A 20,697-nucleotide genomic window follows, 5' to 3' on the forward strand; every position below is an offset into this window, starting at 1 on the left:
CCCACTAATTGGCCACACCTGATCTTAATGTGTACTTGTTTCCTTTGAAGTGGGGTCTGTTTGTAGATTAAAATTAACACCTTTGTATGAGTTTAAAAAAAATATGGCATGCTAGCTCCAACCTGGTGGTACAGTGGGCTAATTCCATGGATAGAGAACAGAAGCTCCTTGTTTTGCATATCACTGATGCTGTGCCACAATAAATGCATGATTAATGCCTATGCAAATTCATTTTCATGTGTCCTATCTGTGCTTGGAGTTCAAAACATTTAACCCAAACTAAGCTAGCAGTTTTATTAAAAGTCTCAGAAGGTTTTTTAATTGTCTTCAAATAACCTAGAATTTCCATTCTCTGAAAGTTTAGAAAATTGCCAGGGAAACTTTCAGAGAACCATAATAATACATTCTCAGAACCTCCCTGCAACTTAAAAATGTGCGTTCCCAGAACAGGTGAAATTTTCACTTACGTTCTAAGAACGTGGCTTAGAACAAAAGTGAAACCAAAAAAGTATGTTCCCACAACTTCCAATGAAGCAAATATGCTAGCTGGGTAGTGCCCAGTGTTGCAGTGTTGTTAAGGTGAAAGTTGCGCCTAACCACAGATCTAGGATCAGGTTTCTTGACCCCTAACCTCACGCGCCAGGCGGGTGGAAAATATCTGACTGTGTGTCAGTGGTTGATGCAACTTCCACCAACTCCAGTCCAGGTAGAGTTACTGTAGAGTACTTTTTTTTGTGAAAATCACGATTTAAAATACAATTAATTGATTGATTGATGTTTATTACTTTTAGGCCAATGAGAGTGACTTGCCCCTGGTGCCCCCCAGACGAGGAGCTACACTCTACATGGTTCCCCAAGGAATCAGGCCTGTCGTACAGCTTACCGCCATCGAGGTTAGGCCTCAGGCAGCCCGTAACACACACACACACTCACATGCACGCTTGCGCATGCATGAACTCCTACACACACAACAAAGACATGAACACACACACACACACACAAGTACACATTCACACACATAAAGACACACACACATTCTCCTGCGTGCGTGTGTGTGTACATGCACATTCTTGCTCATGTGTGTGCGGTGTGTGTGTGTGTTGTGTCCTAGATCTTAGCCTGGGGTCTGAGGAACATGAAGACCTACCAGTTGGCCACAGTCACCTCTCCCAGTCTCATGGTGGAGTGTGGGGGGGAGGTCGTCCAGACGGCCGTCATCAAGAACATCAAGAAGAACCCCAACTTCCCCGGATCTGTCCTCTTCTTTAAAGTGGTACTGCAACTTCCCTTCAAACTCAGTGTACTGTACAGTTCTGTACAGTTCTCTCCATGAGATATACTATTAATATCAGGGACTGGAAGGAGAAGACAAATGCTCTCGATGTCAACAAAGTGACTGAATGAACGTGACATGAATGTACTATATTTTAGTGGTATTTAGTGGTATTTTAACTGTACACCATACGTACTATAGTTTTGTATCCAAGTTGATACTTAACTAGTTTGGTCTCAGATATGTTTGTGTTTGACATTGACAATGACCATAGGAGCTGGCAAGACAACACAAACAGGTCTAGGACTAGGCTAATCTTTAACTTCTTGGCGCTACCCATCCCGTTAGCGGGATCATTTTCATCAGCAACCTCTGAATAGCATCGCACAACAGTCAAATAATATTACTGAAAAATATTCATATTCATGAAATCACAAGTGCAATATTGCAAAACACAGCTTAGCCTTTTGTTAATCCACCTGTCGTCTCAGATTTTGAAATTATGCTTTACAGCAAAAGCAATCCAAGCGTTTGTGTAAATTTATCGATAGCCTAGCATAGCATTATGTACACTTAGCATCAGGAAGCTTGGTCACGAAAATCAGAAAAGCAATCAAATTAATAATTTACCTTTGATGATCTTCGGATGTTTTCACTCACAAGACTCCCAGTTACACAACAAATGTTCCTTTTGTTCCATAAAGATTATTTTTATACCCAAAATACCAACGTTTGTTTGTCGCAATATGTTCAGAAATCCACAGGAAAGAGCGGTCACGACAACACAGTATATTCCAAATAATATCCATAATGTCCACAGAAACATGTCAAACGTTTTTATAATCAATCCTCATGTTGTTTTTAAAATATATATTAGATAATATATCAACCGAGTGTGTAGGTTTTTCAATAACAGTGGGAGAAACAATGGCGGCTTTACTCAATTGCGCAAAAACTCACTCTGAGAGCCCCCACCTATCCACTTACACAATGTGATCCTTCACGATCATTTTTCAAAATAAAAGCCTGAAACTGTCTAAAGACTGACACCTTAGGGAAGCCATAGAAAAAGGAATCTGGTTGATATCCCTTTGAATGGAGGATAGGCTTGCATAGGAACAGAGAGCTTTCAAAATAAGAGGCACTTCCTGATTGGATTTTCCTCAGGCTTTCGCCTGCAATATCAGTTCTGTTATATTCACAGACAATATTTTTACAGTTTTGGAAACTTTAGAGTGTTTTCTATCCTAATCTGACAATTATATGCATATTCTAGTGTCTGGGGCTGAGAAATAGGAAGTTTCAAATGGGTACGTTTTTTAGCCTAAAACAAAAATACTGCCCCCTACACGCAAAAGGTTAAAGCTGAAATCCACGAAAGGCTTCACTGGTCGCCTCGCAGGTTGACGTTTATTGTCCTGGAGGCAGAACTGTGTAATTTCCCCTTAGATAGGAAAGGGAATTCAACTGAAATGTGTCTTCCGCATTTAATCCCACCCCTCTGAATCAGAGAGGTGCATAGGGCTGCCTTAATTGATATCCACGTCTTCGGCGCCTGGGGAACAGTGGATTAACTGCCTTGCTCAGGGGCAGAACGACAGATTTTTACCTTGTCAGCTTGGGGATTCGATCCAGCAACCTTTCGGCAAGCTGCAAAGTCAAAATTGGCTCTATTGTAAAAATAGGTTAGGGTTAGGCATTAGGGTTAGCAGTGTGGTTAATGTTAAAGTTAGGTTTAAAATTAGATTTTATGACTTTGTGACTTTGCCAGCTAGTGACCACGCTGCAGAGCTGCCTCCAGAAAATGATTCATGACAAAAAATGCTAACCTGCGTTCGCCCCAGGCACATTTGTTAATGTTTTTGTAACAGAGGAGATGAGCATCCATCATGGTAAAAATAAATTATCCTAGTGCGTACTCTGATGTTCTATCATTCCTGCAATGATGTCAGAACCAAGTAAACAGCATTCGTTGCTTGAAATAATGTCTTTGTTGTTGTAATATCTCAAACGGACGTGGAATTATCACCACTACAGATTCCAGCTTTAAGGACCCCGATTATTGATGCATTTTCCATCCCAATGAAACATTACTTAGGTTGAAATGTTTGACAACCATTAAGATAAACCAGTTGAAATGTCTCTGCATTTAAGCTGATTGATATTATGCTTTCTTTTTAATTGATTGATTGTCTTCGATCCGATCCTATAGTTCATGCACTAACTAACTGTCGCTAAGACCGTCTGCTCAATGTCTAATATGGATATGTAAAATGTAGTTTCTGTATCACTGGTAACACTGAGTTGTCTGAGCCAGGTTAACCCTACCTCCCTCCCCCTACCCCCAGCTCCTACCCAAAGAGGAGATATACACCCCTCCCATCGTTCTGAAGGTGATCGACCACCGGCCCTTCGGTAGGAAGCCCATTGTGGGCCAGTGTACCCTCTCCCTGGAGGAGTTCCGCTGTGACCCTTACGTCACCAATGCTGAGGTGGCCATGTCTTCCAAAGGTACACACATACAAACAGAACCACGTATGCACGCACACAAATACGCATGAACGTATCCACGAATGTGCACACAGATACACACACACACACATCCACACACAACATTGCTAAAGTACTGTACTGTATGTGTCAACTCTATTTACTACCCCCTTTCTTTTCTGTTGTGTATTATTGTAATAGTGGCCATGATGGCAGCAACTCAAGGAGACATCATCATTAACATGGAGGATAGGCCCATCCTTAATACTGAGGTAGCTACTGTAAAACTCATAAAGGACTTTACAGTATTAGCTTGTGTTGTGTTGTTTTATCAGAAATGTACCAGCACTGTAGCCTGGGTGCCATGCTGTTTCTGCTGTCTTGTAAAAATAGCTTGGCATGACAATGAGTGACAAAGAGTTGACAAGATGGTACAAACAGATCTGGGATCAGGCTAACGTGTTGTGTGGTTACACATTCTGATGGTTTTTCTTCTGTTTTTCTTCTTAGCTCCACAAAGAGAAGGTGAGATTTTTCCTTTTTATGAATACATATGATCAAGGACGGAAAGAATGGAGGATTTGACCGAGTCAAAATGTGCTGTTATTGAGGCTGATTTAAGTCTGCCTGTTTTGCAGGAGGAGGAGGCAGTTGACTGGTGGAGTAAGTTCTATGCCTCTGTGGGAGAGCACGAGAAGTGTGGGCCGTACCTCAAAAAAGGATACGACACCCTAAAGGTACAGTGAGAATCTACCACTTCTGTCTCCGAGACTGAAAGGTTTTGAGTTGACCTGTTTTTTTTTGGAAGTCTCTTTTGTCTAACAATGGTCACAAGGATTGTTCATAGGACTTTTCCCGTCAATATTTAACACCCACCTGGGTTTTACACGACAGCCTGTATAATGGTGATGCTGTGAGAAATGTGTGTTTTCTTATATGATTGATGGTGTGAATTGTGTGTATCGTCTCAGGTGTATCAGGGTAGTACAATACAGCCAGGTCCCAAATGATTGACACTCTTGATTAGCTGTAAAGACTGTATACAATTAATAATACAAATACTGAGCTATATTGTATGCTTAAAGATATTGGTCAATTATATTTCCAGATCCTTGATATCCTTCTCTTATGGATGGCCCTCTTCAATTCAAACCACCGGTTTTCAATGGGGTTCAAGTCTGGAGACTGAAATGGTCATTGTAAAATGTTGATTTTGTGGTCAATTAAACATTTCTTTGTGGATGTTGATGTGTGCTTGGGCTATTGTCTCGCTAGAAGATTTACTTGCAGCCAAATTTCAGCCTCCTGGCAGAGGAAACCAGGTTTTTTGGCTAAAATTTCCTGGTACTTGGTAAAGTTCATGATGCCGTTGACCTTAACAAGGGCCCCAGGACCAGTGGAAACAAAATAGCCACATAACATCAGAGATCCACCGCCATATTTTACGGTAGCTATAAGGTTATTTTCTGCATACGCATCCTTCTTTCGATTCCAAATCCACCACTGGTGTACATGGCCAAAGAGCTTTATATTCATGTCATCTGACCATCGCACCGCCTGGAGTTTGCTAAATGGTATTGGCACTTGGTCAGATGACATGAAAAAAGAGCTCTTTGGCCACGAAATCATCATCTTGCAATGGCCATCTCAGTCTCCGGTCTTGAACCCCATTGAAAACCTGTGGTTGGACTTGAAGAGGGCCGTCCATTAGGGAAGGATATCAAGGATCTGGAAAGATTCTGTATGGAGGAATAGTCTAAGATCCCTCCCAATGTGTTCTCCAATGTTATAAAACATTTTTGGAAAAGGCTTAGGGTCCTTATCATCGTAAGGGGAGGGTGCTGGAGTATTGAAAACGGGTCCTTATCATCGTAAGGGGAGGGTGCTGGAGTATTGAAAACGGGTCCTTATCATCGTAAGGGGAGGGTGCTGGAGTATTGAAAACGTGTCCTTATCCTCATAAGGGGAGGGTGCTGGAGTATTGAAAACGGGTCCTTATCATCGTAAGGGGAGGGTGCTGGAGTATTGAAAACGTGTCCTTATCCTCATAAGGGGAGGGTGCTGGAGTATTGAAAACGGGTCCTTATCATCGTAAGGGGAGGGTGCTGGAGTATTGAAAACGGGTGCCAATAATTTTGACACCTATCTTTTAAAAAAAAAAAAATTGTTATTACTTGTTTAACAAAGTCTCTTTCACGGAGCAATTGTATTAGAATAAATAACAATATATCTCAGTGTTTGTATTATTTATTTTATACTGTCTTTTTTTGTTATATTTATCGAGGGAGCCAATCATTTTGATTTGTGTGGGTCTGTGTCTGTCTGTGTCTGTGTATCTGTGCGTGTGTCTTAAGGTGTTTCAGGTTGTGTGATGTGTGTTTGTCCTCAACATATTAAGTTATGTGTCCTCGTGTATAACAGTGTGATGTGTGTGTTTTGCCAGGTGTATGAAGGGGAGCTGGAGGAGGTCCCAGATTTCCGAGGGCTGACAGATTTCTGTAAAACGTTCCGACTGCAGCGGGGGAAGACTGAGGATGAGGACGACGACCCCTCAGTGGTCGGAGAGTTCAAGGTGATCACAGACCTCTTTTTCCTTTAGGAATGTATGATCCTTCGTGTGTACATGTCATCCTGTTAAGATATATTTTCAAGGGAGTTCTGTCCAGAGCCTGTTTTCAATAACAAGGAGACATGGACTGGGGGCCTTTTAAAGCCCTGCACATACAGCTGGTGGGGGGGGGGGGGGAACAACATTACATAGAACCAATGATAAAACATCCTTATTTTCTCCACTTTATATGTGGACACCAGCCTAAGTATTGACACCTAGCCTGACTTTTGACCCCTGACCCTGCTGGTGTCTCCTGTGCTGTAGGGCTCGTTCCGGGTGTACCCCCTATCTGATGACCCAGGGGTGCCAGCCCCACCACGCCAGTTCAGAGAGCTGCCTGAGAGTGGGTTGCAGGAGTGCCTGGTCAGGATCTACGTGGTGCGATGCATGGACCTGCAGCCTAAAGACAACAACGGCATGGTGAGTGGACGCCAAACACAGTCTTAGAGACTCTACACACTGAGAACACTTCCAACGCGATCCTGGATCAGGCTTATGTCAAAAGCTGAATTAATTTCAATTTTCAGCTGAGCGTTTTTGCAGCGCATATACATACGTTTGCCCCTCCCCCTCACCAACCAACAGTTCTCATTAAAATAGATGACTTATATAGCCTTTTCCCACACAAACACCATACCATATTTCAACATTTGTGTTTGTTTTTGGTTTTTAGTGTGACCCTTACATCAAGATCTCTTTGGGGAAGAAAACAAAAGATGACAGGGATGACTACACACCAAACACCCTCAATCCAGAGTTTGGCAGGTAAACATTTTTATTTAACCATATTTAAGTAGGCAAGTCAGTTAAGAACAAATTCTTATTCTACAATGATGGCCTACAGTAGTAGTTTTAACGAAAAACTGAAACTGTTGAATGAAGGAAGGACTTAATGAATGGATGGATGAATGAGTTATTATGAAATGTATCAAGTTGTTTCAGCCAAGTGAAATCAATAATGCACACAGAAGTGTACCTGACCAAGTTAACCTCTTCTCTTCCTCTTGTGTCAGGATGTTTGAGCTGTCCTGTTTCCTCCCTCAAGACAAAGACCTGAAGATAGCCGTGTACGACTATGACTTGCTCAGCCGAGATGAGAAAGTGGGAGAGACGGTCATTGACCTGGAGAACAGACTCCTCTCCCGCTTCGGCGCCTACTGCGGCCTGCCGCAGTCCTACTGCATGTGAGTGTGTATGTGCATGTCTGTCCGTCTGTACGACTGTCAGTTATAAAGGTCTCTCATTCCAACTTTCCCACTCTGTCTCAGATCTGTTGAATTTATGTTTCATGACTTTTAATTGCATGTAGTTTCCTAACTTTTATTCTGGCCTAATCCAGCCCCCACTAGAGAATTCTATTGTATTACACTACCGTTCAAAAGTTTGGCGTCACTTCGAAATGTCCTTGTAAATGACTATTGTAGCTGGAAACGGCAGATTTTTTATGGAATATCTACATAGGCGTACAGAGGCCCATAATCACCAACCATCACTCCTCTGTTCCAATGACACGTTTTAAAAGGCTAACTGATCATTAGAAAACCCTTTTGCAATTATGTTAGCACAGCTGAAAACTGTATTTTTAATGTACTTGTCCTCTTGCTCAGTTGTGCACTGGGGCCTCCCACTCCTCTTTATATTCTGGTTAGGGCCAGTTTGCGCTGTTCTGTGAAGGGAGTAGTACACAGCGTTGTATGAGATCTTCAGTTACTTGGCCTTTTCTCGCATGGAATAGCCTTCATTTCTCAGAACAAGAACAGACTGACGAGTTTCAGAAGAAAGTTCTCTGTTTCTGGCCATTTTGAGCCTGTATTCGAACCCACAAATGCTGATGCTACAGATACTCAACTAGTCTAAAGAAGACCAGTTTTATTGCTTCTTTAATCAGAACAACAGATTTCAGCTGTGCTAACATAATTTCAAAAGGGTTTTCTAATGATCAATTAACCTTTTAAAATTATAAACTTGGATTAGCAAACACCGTGCCATCAGAACACACAAGTGATGGTTGCTGATAATGAGCCCCTGTACACCTATGTAGATATTCCATAAAAAATCAGCCATTTCCAGCTACAATAGTCATTTACAAAATTAACAATGTCTACACTGTATTTCTGATCAATGTTATGTTATTTTAATGGACAGAAAATGTGTTTTCTTTGAAAAACAAGGACATTTCTAAGTGACCCCAAATATAACATTACAAAACAGCTCAGGGACCAACCAGTGGAGGGATCAGCTGAAACCTTCCCAGATCCTGGAGAACCTGGCCAGACTGAGAGGGATCCCTTCACCCCGCACCTCTGCTGACGGCAGCACACTCTCCTTCGGGGGGAAAGACTACAGCCTGCTGGACTTTGGTACAGAAAACCCCTAAGTAGCAAATCACACGTTAACTTGAGGGATCACTCTAGACCTCCAAGTAAACCATCCATTTCAATGTGAGATTTGCCCAATAAGTTAGCATTCAACCATCTGAGTTACATTCAGTTCTATTAGAGGAGTTCCACAGATAAAGCAGAAAGAATAAATATATATATATTTTTTTTAAATACATGTGGCATTTGGCATTTTACTTCAACCACAACATAGTGAATGTGTTAGTCATATGAACGTCAACCCAAACTTGTCTCCTGACTGAGTTGTGTGTCCTGTCGCTAGAGGCCAACAGAGTCATCCACCAGCACCTGGGTCCAGCCAGGGAGAGGATGGCCCTGCATGTCCTCAGTAAACAGGGTCTGGTGCCAGAGCATGTGGAAACCAGGACTCTCTACAGTACTTACCAACCTACACTGTCCCAGGTTAGTACCTTATTTCCTTTTTTCCGATGACACTTTCTAAGAGCCGTCATTGTAAGCCGTTGTAAATGTTTATAAGTGCTTCATAAAGCTTATGAGCATGTCAAAAAAATGCATTTAGAAGTAATGAAATGCTTATAGTTTATTATAGTTATTATAAAGTGTTTCCTTATTGCCCTCATGAAACGTCCAAACATTGTACTGCATTATCAGGCCACGTTATCGAAGAAAAAAGATATGTGGTGTTTGTTTGTTGTGTGACAGCATGACATTGTCTAGAGCAGTGCTTCTCAAACCTCTCCTCGGGGACCCCCAGACGTTTCACCATTTTGTTGTAGCTCTGAACAAGCACATCTGATTCAAGTAGTAAGGGCTTGATGTTGAGTTGACAAGTTGAATCAGCTTTGCTAGCTCTGGGGGGTCCCCAAGGAGAGATTTGAGAAAGGCGGGTCTAGAGAATACTTACCAATTGTATTGTCTTTCCCATCGTTAGGGAAAGATTCAGATGTGGGTGGACATCTTCCCCAAGAGCCTGGGTTTACTGGGACCTCCCTGCCACATTACTCCACGCAAAGCCAAGAAGTGAGGGCCTTTATTACATTCATTCAAAAATAAAGACCCTGCACAGTCAAAATCATATTTATCATCATATTTGGATGAAACCAGATCAAAGTGGGATGACCAAAGTATGAGAAATGACTGGTGCTGGTACATTGATGAAGTTTGATCATACACTTACTGGCTTCCTCCTCTGTGTTAAAAACTTGAACTCAGGAGGCAGGGTTAATTGAGGCTTTATATGACATCACATACATTTTTATTCACCTCCTTTTAAACACACCAATGGTAACGTCTTATTCTCTTACCTAATTTAAATAAGTACCACCTTGCAACCATCATTGGTGCCAAAATTTGACTGCAGGGTGTCAGCAAATATAATTACTGTTTTCCCCTATTCATCTATAGCAAAGTTATTTATAGGTTTCCTCTTTCATTTGTGTCTGGTGTTAGCCAGTTAATGGCTAGCTAGGTCATCAGCCAGCATGGGAAAAAAGGGGGAAAGGGTCGTTCAAAACTCCTACGCAGTATAGGAGATAGGACCAATAGGACCAAGTCATTGTTTTACAAGTCACAAGTAAGTCTCAAGTCTTAGCACTCAAGTCAAGTCTCAAGTCAAGACCGAAAAGTCTCAAGTCCTAAACTTTGAGTTTCGAGTCCAAGTCATAATGTGCTCTTCACCAAATGTAATACCATTTCATATTTTTAACAAGAGTAATATTTAGTATATTACATTTACGCAAATCATGAATGCTTTTAAAAATATATACATTTTATTGCTTTCCAAATGAACTTTATATTTCCATGGCGATCGACTATTGAGGATCGCTATGGGGCGCAATCGGGCGATATAGGCTTGTACACAATCACCCAACCTTAACACATACTCACACACACCACACACACACCCTCTCTGTGTATGGTTACAGTAGACTTACGTTACATCAGACAGGATTTAGACTACCAACTGCCTAGCCAGTTGTAGCTCAATCTTGCAATGATCCCATTCCCGCACAGACTGACTGTGTGGACGCTCATTGATTTAACGTTACGTTAGCCTACATGCTACACTAGCAAAGTTATAAATTGTATAGCTGTTGCCTATATTAGCCACGCTTTACCGTTCTTTGTGTAGCTTCAAATGTCGAACAAAGTTGTAAGTTGTTGCGCCTCCATCTGCAATTTAATTCCCGCATGTTTTGGAAGTTGCAATCTGTTTTTTGTTGATAAAGCGTAGTCTTTATATCTGAAAATAATCATTTTGGGTATCATCTTTCCAAGGGCTTCATCTGAATTTACCCACCGGTGTTCCTCTGCACTGCCATGCACAACTTTTTCTCAGCTGGCACAATTTGATTGGCTGCTGTCCTATTCAAACTGTAATCTGTTAAATGAAGAGTTGATGCTTTATTTTATGCATATTTTTTTATATTTGGGCTTGGGGAAGGTATCATCAAGTAAGTTCGAGTCAAAAGGCTCAAGTCCAAGGTAAGTCACGAGTCATTGGTGTTAAAGTCAAAGTCGAGTTGCAAGTCATCATATTTGTGACTCGAGTCTGACTCGAGTCCAAGTCATGTGACTCGAGTCCACACCTCTGGGAGATAATAATTGATAGTCATGGTTTATGAACATGGTCTAGCAGTCAAGGTGCCTTCGGAAAGTATTCAGACCCCTTTACTTTTTCCACATTTTGTTACGTTACAGCCTTGTTCTAAAATTGATTTAATAAAACAATTTCATTAGCAATCTACACACAATACCCCATAATGACAGAACGAAAACAGGTATACAATTTTTGGGCAAATGTATTAAAAATAAAAAAACAAAAATACCTTATTTACATAAGTATTCTGACCATTTGCTATGAGACTTGATATTGAGCTCAGGTGCATCCTGTTTCCATTGATCATCCGTGATAGGTTTCTACAACTTGATTGGAGTCCACCTGTGTTAAATTCAATTGATTGGACATGATTTGGAAAGGCACACGCCTGTCTATATAAGGTCCTACAGTTGACAGTGCATGTCAGAGCAAAAACCAAGCCATGATGTCCAAGGAATTGTCCATAGAGCTCTGAGACAGGAATGTGTCGAGGCACAGATCTGGGGAAGGGGGCCAAAACATTTCTGCAACATTGAAGGTCCCTAAGAACACAGTGGTCTCCATCATTCTTAAATGAAAGAAGTTTGGAGCCACAAAGACTCTTCCTAGAGCTGGCCTCGGTCAGGGAGGTGGTCACTCTGACAGAGCTCTAGAGTTGATCTGTGGAGATTGGGGAACCTTCCAGAAGGACAACCATCTCTGCAGCACTCCACCAATCAGGCTTTTATGGTAGAGTGGCCAGACAGAAGCCACTCCTCAGTAAAAGGCACATGACAGCTCGTTTGGGAGTTTGCCAAAAGGCACCTAAAGACTCTCAGACCATGAGAAACAACATTCTCTGTTCTGATGAAACCAAGTTTGAACTCTTTGGCCTGAATGCCAAGTGTCACGTCTGGAGGAAACCTGGCACCATCCCTACGGTGAAGCATGGTGGTTGCAGCATCATGCTGTGGGGATGTTTATCTGCGGCAGGGACTGAGAGACTAGTCAGGATCGAGGCAAAGATGAACGGAGTAATGTACAGAGAGATCCTTGATGAAAACCTGCTCCAGAGCACTCAGGACCTCAGACTGGGGCGACGGTTCACCTTCCAACAGGACAACGAGCCCAAGCACACAGCCAAGATAATGCAGTATTGGCTTCGGGACAAGTTTCTGAATGTCTTTGAGTGGCCCAGCCAGAGCCCAGAGTTGAACGCGATCTAACATCTCTGGAGAGACCTGAAAATAGCTGTGCACCAACGCTCCCCATCCAACCTGACATAGCTTGAGAGGATCTGCGGAGAAGAATGTGAGAAACTCCCCAAATACAGGTGTGCCAAGCTTGTAGCTTCATACCCAAGACACAAGGCTGTAGTTGCTGCCAAAGGTGCTAAAACAAAGTACTGAGTAAAGCGTCTGAATACATATGTAAATGTGATATTTCTGTTTTTTATTTGTAATAAATGAGCAAAAACAACAACAAAAAAATGATTGGGGTATTGGAGGTATTATCAATTTTAGAACAAGGCTGTAACATAACAAAAACATATATATATATATATATTATATATATATATTCTATGAGGTGTACCCAGACCTCACTCCATCCAGTTTCAAATGAAATATGAACTAGATAGCTAGCTTGATAAATCAGTGCTGACAATTCCATCTTGGCTAGCTAACTCAATTATACAGGCATCATTATGTATATATATTTATGCTGTTACAATAACCAAACAGTTGGAAAAACAAATAATTTGTGAAACCATCATGTGATGTATGACAAGATTGGGATGTTGCATACAACTTAAATGCTGTTTGAGTTGCTTGGATGATCTCACTGGAACACTGCTCACTGTGTCCAAGTTTCATAACATAGGTGTTTCAAAGAACTGTCAGTCAAGATGAGCTCCCTCCCACTCCGGCTATTAGCTCTCCACCCACACCGCCTGTCTTTCCACTATTACTGATAGTTCCACATGAGAGAACATATATTTTGGTCACTCAGAAGGCTATTTTAAATGGGAATCAGGATGACTGTGCGTGAATGGTGTCAATCTCATAGACTCTCAGTTCTTCCATTCTCAGCTCTGCTCATGAATTTGCGCAGTTACATCCCCACCTCACACCTTTACATTTACCAAACAAAGTGGCAGTGTTAGGCTGTTTATTGAAATGGCAGATTGAGCCTTTATGTGTATGATATTTTTCAACAGGTACTTCATGCGGGCTATCGTCTGGAACACCACTGATGTCATACTAGATGAGACCAGCATCACCGGAGAGAATATGAGTGACATTTACGTCAAAGGGTACGGCAGAGCATGATTGGCTACTCAATGGTACAGTATTGAGTGATTGGCTACTCATACGGATCATACTGTATTGCTGTTCAAGCAAGGGTTGTAAAACCCTATATTTTAAGTGTGCAAAAAAATAAGTGAAAACCATGTGAACAGCTGTCCATCTACTTAAGATCTAGGTGCTGGTTCTAGCAGGAAAACCTAGGTGTCCAAAACAAATGTAAAGAAATACACACAAGTAAAGACACAACCAACTTTGACTTCATAATTATGTTGAAATGTTTTCATTGCAGAGTGCATGAGAGTGTACCCCACTGCCGACTCGATTGGTGGCATACAGTAAACAGGGAATTGATAGAGAAATAATGATGTGTGGTTGATCGAGTTAATAGGCGCTAGAGCAGTGGTGTCAAACTCATTTTGCCCTGGAGGCCACATATGAGGTCTGAAGGGACGCACTGAATATTTGTTGTAATTCCTTGCCTTCAAAATTAGCAAAAAATAGTGCTCTATCCATTGTTTGGGAATTGTTGATGCTCCCTGACTGTCTAGCTTTCATTTGGGTGATTATTAGCAGGCTGGAAACAGTCAAGAAACTGTATGAATGTAGGCCCATTATCATTACTACACTGTTTCCATTTGGTTTTAGTCATTTTAAAGTATATTTATTTTATTTACAGATGGATGCCTGGTATGGAACAGGACAAGCAGAAGACAGACGTCCATTACAGATCCCTGGATGGTGACGGCAACTTCAATTGGCGATTCGTCTTTGGCTTTGACTACCTGCCTGCAGAGCAACTGTGTCTCGTTTCCAGGAAAGTGCGTTTGAAGAAGATTTATTGTATTATTTATTGCCTTTATTTGACTATAATAATGATATACCCCATTTAGCAGACGCTTTTATCCAAAGCAATTTAGTCATGTGTGTTGTGCATGCATTTTTTGTATGGGTGGTACCAGGAATCAAACCTACTATTCTGGTGTTGCAAGCGCCATGCCCTACCAACTGAGCTAACACATTCTCTTTTACAGTTACGGCCTAAAGTGAAGCATTTTGACAAATTAAGGAGAAGTCTGACCGTAAAAAATAGTTTCAGAAACGTATGTTGGGTAGATGGTGAGCTCCAGACTTACATCCAAATGTGTTTGTTTGTAAGGAGCATTTTTGGAATCTGGACCAAACCGAGTTTCGGACCCCCCCAAAGTTGATCGTCCAGATTTGGGACAATGACAAATTCTCACTGGATGACTACCTGGGTAAGATACATTTATTTCCTCTGATCTAAACTAACTGATACAAAGTGTTTCTCTTTTTCTCATCACTGGATGTCTCCAAAAATCTGACTGACTGGTTAACTCATTGTATTCATGTATGTTTATTGTCCATCAAAACAATAACAAGAAACATCCATCAGCAGCTGAAAACCAATCTTATTTCAACCCAGGTCTGCAGTACATAACATATAATGGTGAATAGGAAATGTGGGAAGGAAACAGTGAAATAAAGGGATTGCTAATGCAGTTTGTGTTGTATTTGGGACACAGGCACAGTTGAGCTGGATCTGCTTCATCTGATCCCCCCTGCCAAGACCCCTGAGAAATGCAGTCTGAAAATGTTACCAGGGGTTACAGGCTCCACACCTTCCAAACAACCACCGCCCAACTCTCTGTTCTCCCAGAAGTCTGTGCGGGGCTGGTGGCCCTGTATGATCGAGCAGGACGGGAAGCACATCCTGGGTGTAAGTCCCGTTGTAGCGAAACAGAGAGAAAAAATGGCAAATTCTAAGTAAATTCTCCCATTTTGCCATGTACAAATTTTCCATTACTTATGCCATGTTCATACGATACCTGGATGAGAGTGACTAACAAAATTGTAATTTAGCAGACGTTTTTTAACCAGAGCGACTTACAGGAGCTCAGCTCAAGGGCATGTCAGATTTTTCGCCTAGTCAGCTCTGGTATTTGAAACAGCGACCTTTCGGATACTGGCCCCTCTCTTAACCGCTAGATTACATTTGTGCCCCCAAAATCAATGGAGGAACACTACCAAATTAAAAAAATGCACCTTCTGTTTTCTACTATTTTAATTCTCAACGTAAGTTGAGACCCTGACACCGACCTAGCGTCCACTTATGTTGATTATCGGTGGGCAACACACACACATGGACAGAACGCACACACACACACCAACCTTTCCCTTTGGGAATTTACTGTAACTGTGGTATGTGGTTGTCATATCTAGCTACCTTAAGATGAATGAAAGCCTCTCTGGATAAATCAAATAAATTTATATAGCCCTTCTTACATCAGCTTATATCTCAAAGTGCTGTACAGAAACCCAGCCTAAAACCCCAAACAGCAAGCAATGCAGGTGTAGAAGCACGGTGACTAGGAAAAACTCCCTAGAAAGGCCAAAACCTAGGAAGAAACCTAGAGAGGAACCAGGCTATGAGGGGTGGCCTCTTCTGGCTGTGCCGGGTGGAGATTATAACAGAACATGGCCAAGATGTTCAAATGTTCATAAATGACCAGCATGTTCAAATAATAATAAACACGACTAAGATGTGAAATAAAATAAGTTAATACAGATTTCCTCTAAATAAATTCTTATAGTGGATCATGTGTCATTGTGGATGAATGTATAACCAGAAATGCCTGCTCATAGGTGACAGTATTTAGTCACTTTGATCCTTTGCACAGTATTGATAAACATAATTACGTGAAATGGATATCTGAAGTCACAAGCTTTAGGGCTAAATATGTTTATAGATCACAGAGAAGATGGATGAGAAAGTCTGTGGAGTGTTTATGACTGTCTCTGTGTTCCCATAGGGGAAAGTGGAGATGACCCTGGAAATAGTGGAAGAGAGGGAGGTAGAAGAGAGGCCTGCTGGGAAGGGCCGGGACGAACCCAACATGAACCCCAAACTGGACTTCCCCAAGTAAGACATCATCCACAAGTCACTTTTCAACCACCTATGACAATAACATTGTAGCTTCTACATTGTAAGTAGAATGTTTTAACATACAAACTACATAGCGCTATAACATTCAGTAACAACACGGCACTCAATAAGAGTCTACATTTCAAACTGGGCTTGCCTAGGCCTACAGTTCTTTGTTGTTTCTCTCTCCATACAGTCGCCCAGACACTTCCTTCTTCTGGTTCACCAGTCCATGCAAGACCATGAGGTTCATCATATGGCGCAGATTCAAATGGATCTTCATTGGTTTGATAGTCCTCCTGCTTGTGCTCTTGTTCCTTGGGATCCTGCTGTACTCCCTACCAGTAAGATATATGTCCTTGTAATCTATAATACGAATATGTCTATGCCACTTAGAAGACACTTTGATTCATAGCAACTATAGTGGGTAGATAGTGCATACATTTGTTGTGTTTGTATGTGATTCACTCATATAGTGTAAACAGGCAACATGCATCATTTCTTTGATATGCTGAATTGCAACATAATACGGTAAAATTAAGCATAACTGCATTTATTTGATTCCACTCCACAAATGCATCCTGCATATGAATATAACAGAGGATTTAACCTTACTTGAAATAAAAGTAAAAGATGTGTTTTATTAATTCAATCTTTTCTCTTGCCTCTCCAGAACTACATCTCAATGAAAATTGTGAAGCCTTTCTCTTAGGAGTTACTCTACGGGGCAGCAGAGTACTATGCCCGTCTTCGTCCAAGGGATAAGGCGACAGAAGTCTTGACACTCAGACCCTCACAAACTCTATGCAATGTATTCCTATCATCGTTGTCTTCAGAGTTGCATGCATTATTTACATTTTTACACTTTATCAATCAAGGCTACACTTCACTTGCATTAAATACTGTAGCTACACAGCCCTTTTAATTGTACTGTACTTGTACAGTTCTTACCTGTCTGTATTTCCCTGAAATACCGAAAGCGAAAGGAAAGGGAAAGGGGATACCTAGTTAGTCGCAAAACTGAATGCATTCAACCGATTATGTGTCTTCTGCATTTAATCAAATGCTATTTTGTATGCATGCTTTACTTAACCTAATATAGAGATGTTGTCATTACTGACAGAACAAACTACTAACAACAAACACTGTTGTTGTGGCTTCAAACAATGTCCCAACATTCTAATAAGCCACGTCCTTAGACACCATACAGAGAAGGTCCCAAGAAGGTGTCCAAGAAAGGGCATGAGATAATGTCTTGGTTGCAACAAAAATCCCATTTAATTTACTCACAGATTGTCTAGGTATGTCATACAGTCTGGGTAAGTCCAGGTATGTCACACATAATAAATTAAGCATGGTTTACATGTAAGCATAGACAGTTTTACTATAAATATTCATTGGGATCTAACTCAAAAAGGTACACAAAATTAACAAGGTAAAATAGATGATTGTTTTGAAATCAAAGGGTAAATCCAAAGGTATTAATGAAACAGCTGAAACAGTATTAACCACTCTAGTTTTTGGAAGGCATTTTTCTAGCGGGCTTCTATCCCGTTCTAAATTCGGTTCCACCATAGAGGTATAAAGAAGGCTCATCATTGTATCTGTGCTATAATAGCTTCTGAGACAGGATGGGCAGTGCAATTGAGGGGTATCTCAATTTTAAAGTAACTGTCCAGTGATAATCTCACTTTTAAAATTGTAATGTTCTGATAACTCATACCCAAATAATGTTGTTGGCTCATCCTATACTCTTTTTGTGGCCAAAGCAGAAATGGGAGAAAAAACACTTAAAAATCCCAACCTCAAACAGAAAAAAATGCTTGCTATTTTCTCATAGAGGTTGATGACATCCTCCTGAGGAGGATGAGCTGGCCAATCAGCGGTCTACTCGCATTAATATTGGACAGTTACTTTTAAAGTAGTCCATTTCTTCTTATTCTACTTTTATGAGTCAGTAAACAAACTAAAAAGGTGCATACTGCCACCTGGAGTGTGTTGTCTGAACAGGTATAAAGCCAAGGTTGGTGATTTACTGCCACCTGCAGTTCTGGAATGTTTCCTCAGGAGTAATATTTCCTTGGCTGATCCCTCCTGATTACCTGGATGGAATTATGTGATCCTTCCTTAATTTAACCCATAGGAAGTCCCAAACAGTTGACTACTTTAAAATGGCGAACGCCCTCAATGGTAATGTTCATGCTGAAACAGGTTCTATCCATCCAGAGTCCTCTTTCTACCTCTATGGGTTCCACTGACACATCTTCGTTTTAACCATTATATTTCCATATAAACAGTTTCCATACTATGAATAATAACTTTAACATATTTTCTTTTCACATACAAAATGGCTCTAACAACTGTTGTGTTCATATTTCATTCATATCAATAGGCTTTTCTATGTTTTAATAAAGAACAATGATTATGTACAAACGTGGCGGTTGCGGATTTACTGTAAATGTTTCTCTCCACACTGATCCTGAAGGCAGCGTTTTAGATCACTTACTGACACCTGGCTGGTGTAGCGGTAGTTCCACAGCCCTGCTGCACACATGGCTAAAAGTGTCCATATAGGTTTGAATCTGGCCTACTGCCCTTTGTCACAACCATAGATTGTGTTTTGTATACTGTGTCAGTACTCAATCAGTAGACAATTCCACCAATTTATCGATTGGCTGAATGATCTATTGGCTGACTTTCAGCAAATGCAAGTCAGGCAAAGCACATTAAGTTGTATAATTTGTATTGGTGATTCTACAGAAGAGGTTTAAATTGCTGTCCCCTATCAAAGTACTATTTTTTTTTAAAACAAGTCTTCGAACATTTATTTATTTACTTTGAAATGTATTTATATCATAATATATTCTAATTAATTCCAAGGCAATTACAAACATTGTTAAATTAATATAGTACAAAGTACAGTGCCTTGCGAAAGTATTCGGCCCCCTTGAACTTTGCGACCTTTTGCCACATTTCAGGCTTCAAACATAAAGATATAAAACTGTTTTTTTTTTGTGAAGAATCAACAACAAGTGGGACACAATCATGAAGTGGAACGACATTTATTGGATATTTCAAACTTTTTTAACAAATCAAAAACTGAAAAATTGGGCGTGCAAAATTATTCAGCCCCCTTAAGTTAATACTTTGTAGCGCCACCTTTTGCTGCGATTACAGCTGTAAGTCGCTTGGGGTATGTCTCAATCAGTTTTGCACATCGAGAGACTGAATTTTTTTCCCATTCCTCCTTGCAAAACAGCTCGAGCTCAATGAGGTTGGATGGAGAGCATTTGTGAACAGCAGTTTTCAGTTCTTTCCACAGATTCTCGATTGGATTCAGGTCTGGACTTTGACTTGGCCATTCTAACACCTGGATATGTTTATTTTTGAACCATTCCATTGTAGATTTTGCTTTATGTTTTGGATCATTGTCTTGTTGGAAGACAAATCTCCGTCCCAGTCTCAGGTCTTTTGCAGACTCCATCAGGTTTTCTTCCAGAATGGTCCTGTATTTGGCTCCATCCATCTTCCCATCAATTTTAACCATCTTCCCTGTCCCTGCTGAAGAAAAGCAGGCCCAAACCATGATGCTGCCACCACCATGTTTGACAGTGGGGATGGTGTGTTCAGCTGTGTTACTCTGGACCCTGATCTCTCTTTTGAAGAACATATCAAGACCATTTCAAGGACAGCTTTTTTCCATCTACGTAACATTGCAAAAATCAGAAACTTTCTGTCCAAAAATGATGCAGAAAAATTAATCCATGCTTTTGTCACTTCCAGGTTAGACTACTGCAATGCTCTACTTTCCAGCTACCCGGATAAAGCACTAAATAAACTTCAGTTAGTGCTAAATACGGCTGCTAGAATCCTGACTAGAACCCAAAAATTTGATCATATTACTCCAGTGCTAGCCTCTCTACACTGGCTTCCTGTCAAAGCAAGGGCTGATTTCAAGGTTTTACTGCTAACCTACAAAGCATTACATGGGCTTGCTCCTACCTATCTCTCTGATTTGGTCCTGCCGTACATACCTACACGTACGCTACGGTCACAAGACGCAGGCCTCCTAATTGTCCCTAGAATTTTTAAGCAAACAGCTGGAGGCAGGGCTTTCTCCTATAGAGCTCCA

General features: G+C 40.9%; 1 protein-coding gene across 1 annotated transcript in view; it reads left to right on the plus strand.

Moving 5' to 3' along the window:
- The window catches only part of LOC110485171 (myoferlin), a 57,488-nt gene extending 38,494 nt beyond the window's left edge, over positions 1–18,994 (plus strand). Inside the window, exons 35-54 of the mRNA XM_036941044.1 lie at positions 792–893; positions 1,112–1,273; positions 3,622–3,784; positions 3,965–4,035; positions 4,274–4,288; positions 4,402–4,500; positions 6,207–6,335; positions 6,639–6,794; positions 7,048–7,139; positions 7,388–7,558; positions 8,586–8,734; positions 9,036–9,175; positions 9,666–9,754; positions 13,531–13,626; positions 14,298–14,439; positions 14,778–14,877; positions 15,166–15,359; positions 16,453–16,562; positions 16,762–16,909; positions 17,239–18,994. Of these exons, the coding sequence (XP_036796939.1) occupies positions 792–893; positions 1,112–1,273; positions 3,622–3,784; positions 3,965–4,035; positions 4,274–4,288; positions 4,402–4,500; positions 6,207–6,335; positions 6,639–6,794; positions 7,048–7,139; positions 7,388–7,558; positions 8,586–8,734; positions 9,036–9,175; positions 9,666–9,754; positions 13,531–13,626; positions 14,298–14,439; positions 14,778–14,877; positions 15,166–15,359; positions 16,453–16,562; positions 16,762–16,909; positions 17,239–17,277 (2,367 nt within the window). The 3' untranslated portion in view covers positions 17,278–18,994. The remainder of the gene's footprint in view (positions 1–791; positions 894–1,111; positions 1,274–3,621; positions 3,785–3,964; positions 4,036–4,273; positions 4,289–4,401; positions 4,501–6,206; positions 6,336–6,638; positions 6,795–7,047; positions 7,140–7,387; positions 7,559–8,585; positions 8,735–9,035; positions 9,176–9,665; positions 9,755–13,530; positions 13,627–14,297; positions 14,440–14,777; positions 14,878–15,165; positions 15,360–16,452; positions 16,563–16,761; positions 16,910–17,238) is intronic.
- The last annotated feature ends 1,703 nt before the right edge of the window (positions 18,995–20,697 follow it).

Source organism: Oncorhynchus mykiss, chromosome 13 (assembly GCF_013265735.2).
Source record: "Oncorhynchus mykiss isolate Arlee chromosome 13, USDA_OmykA_1.1, whole genome shotgun sequence".
Lineage (NCBI taxonomy): Eukaryota > Metazoa > Chordata > Actinopteri > Salmoniformes > Salmonidae > Oncorhynchus > Oncorhynchus mykiss.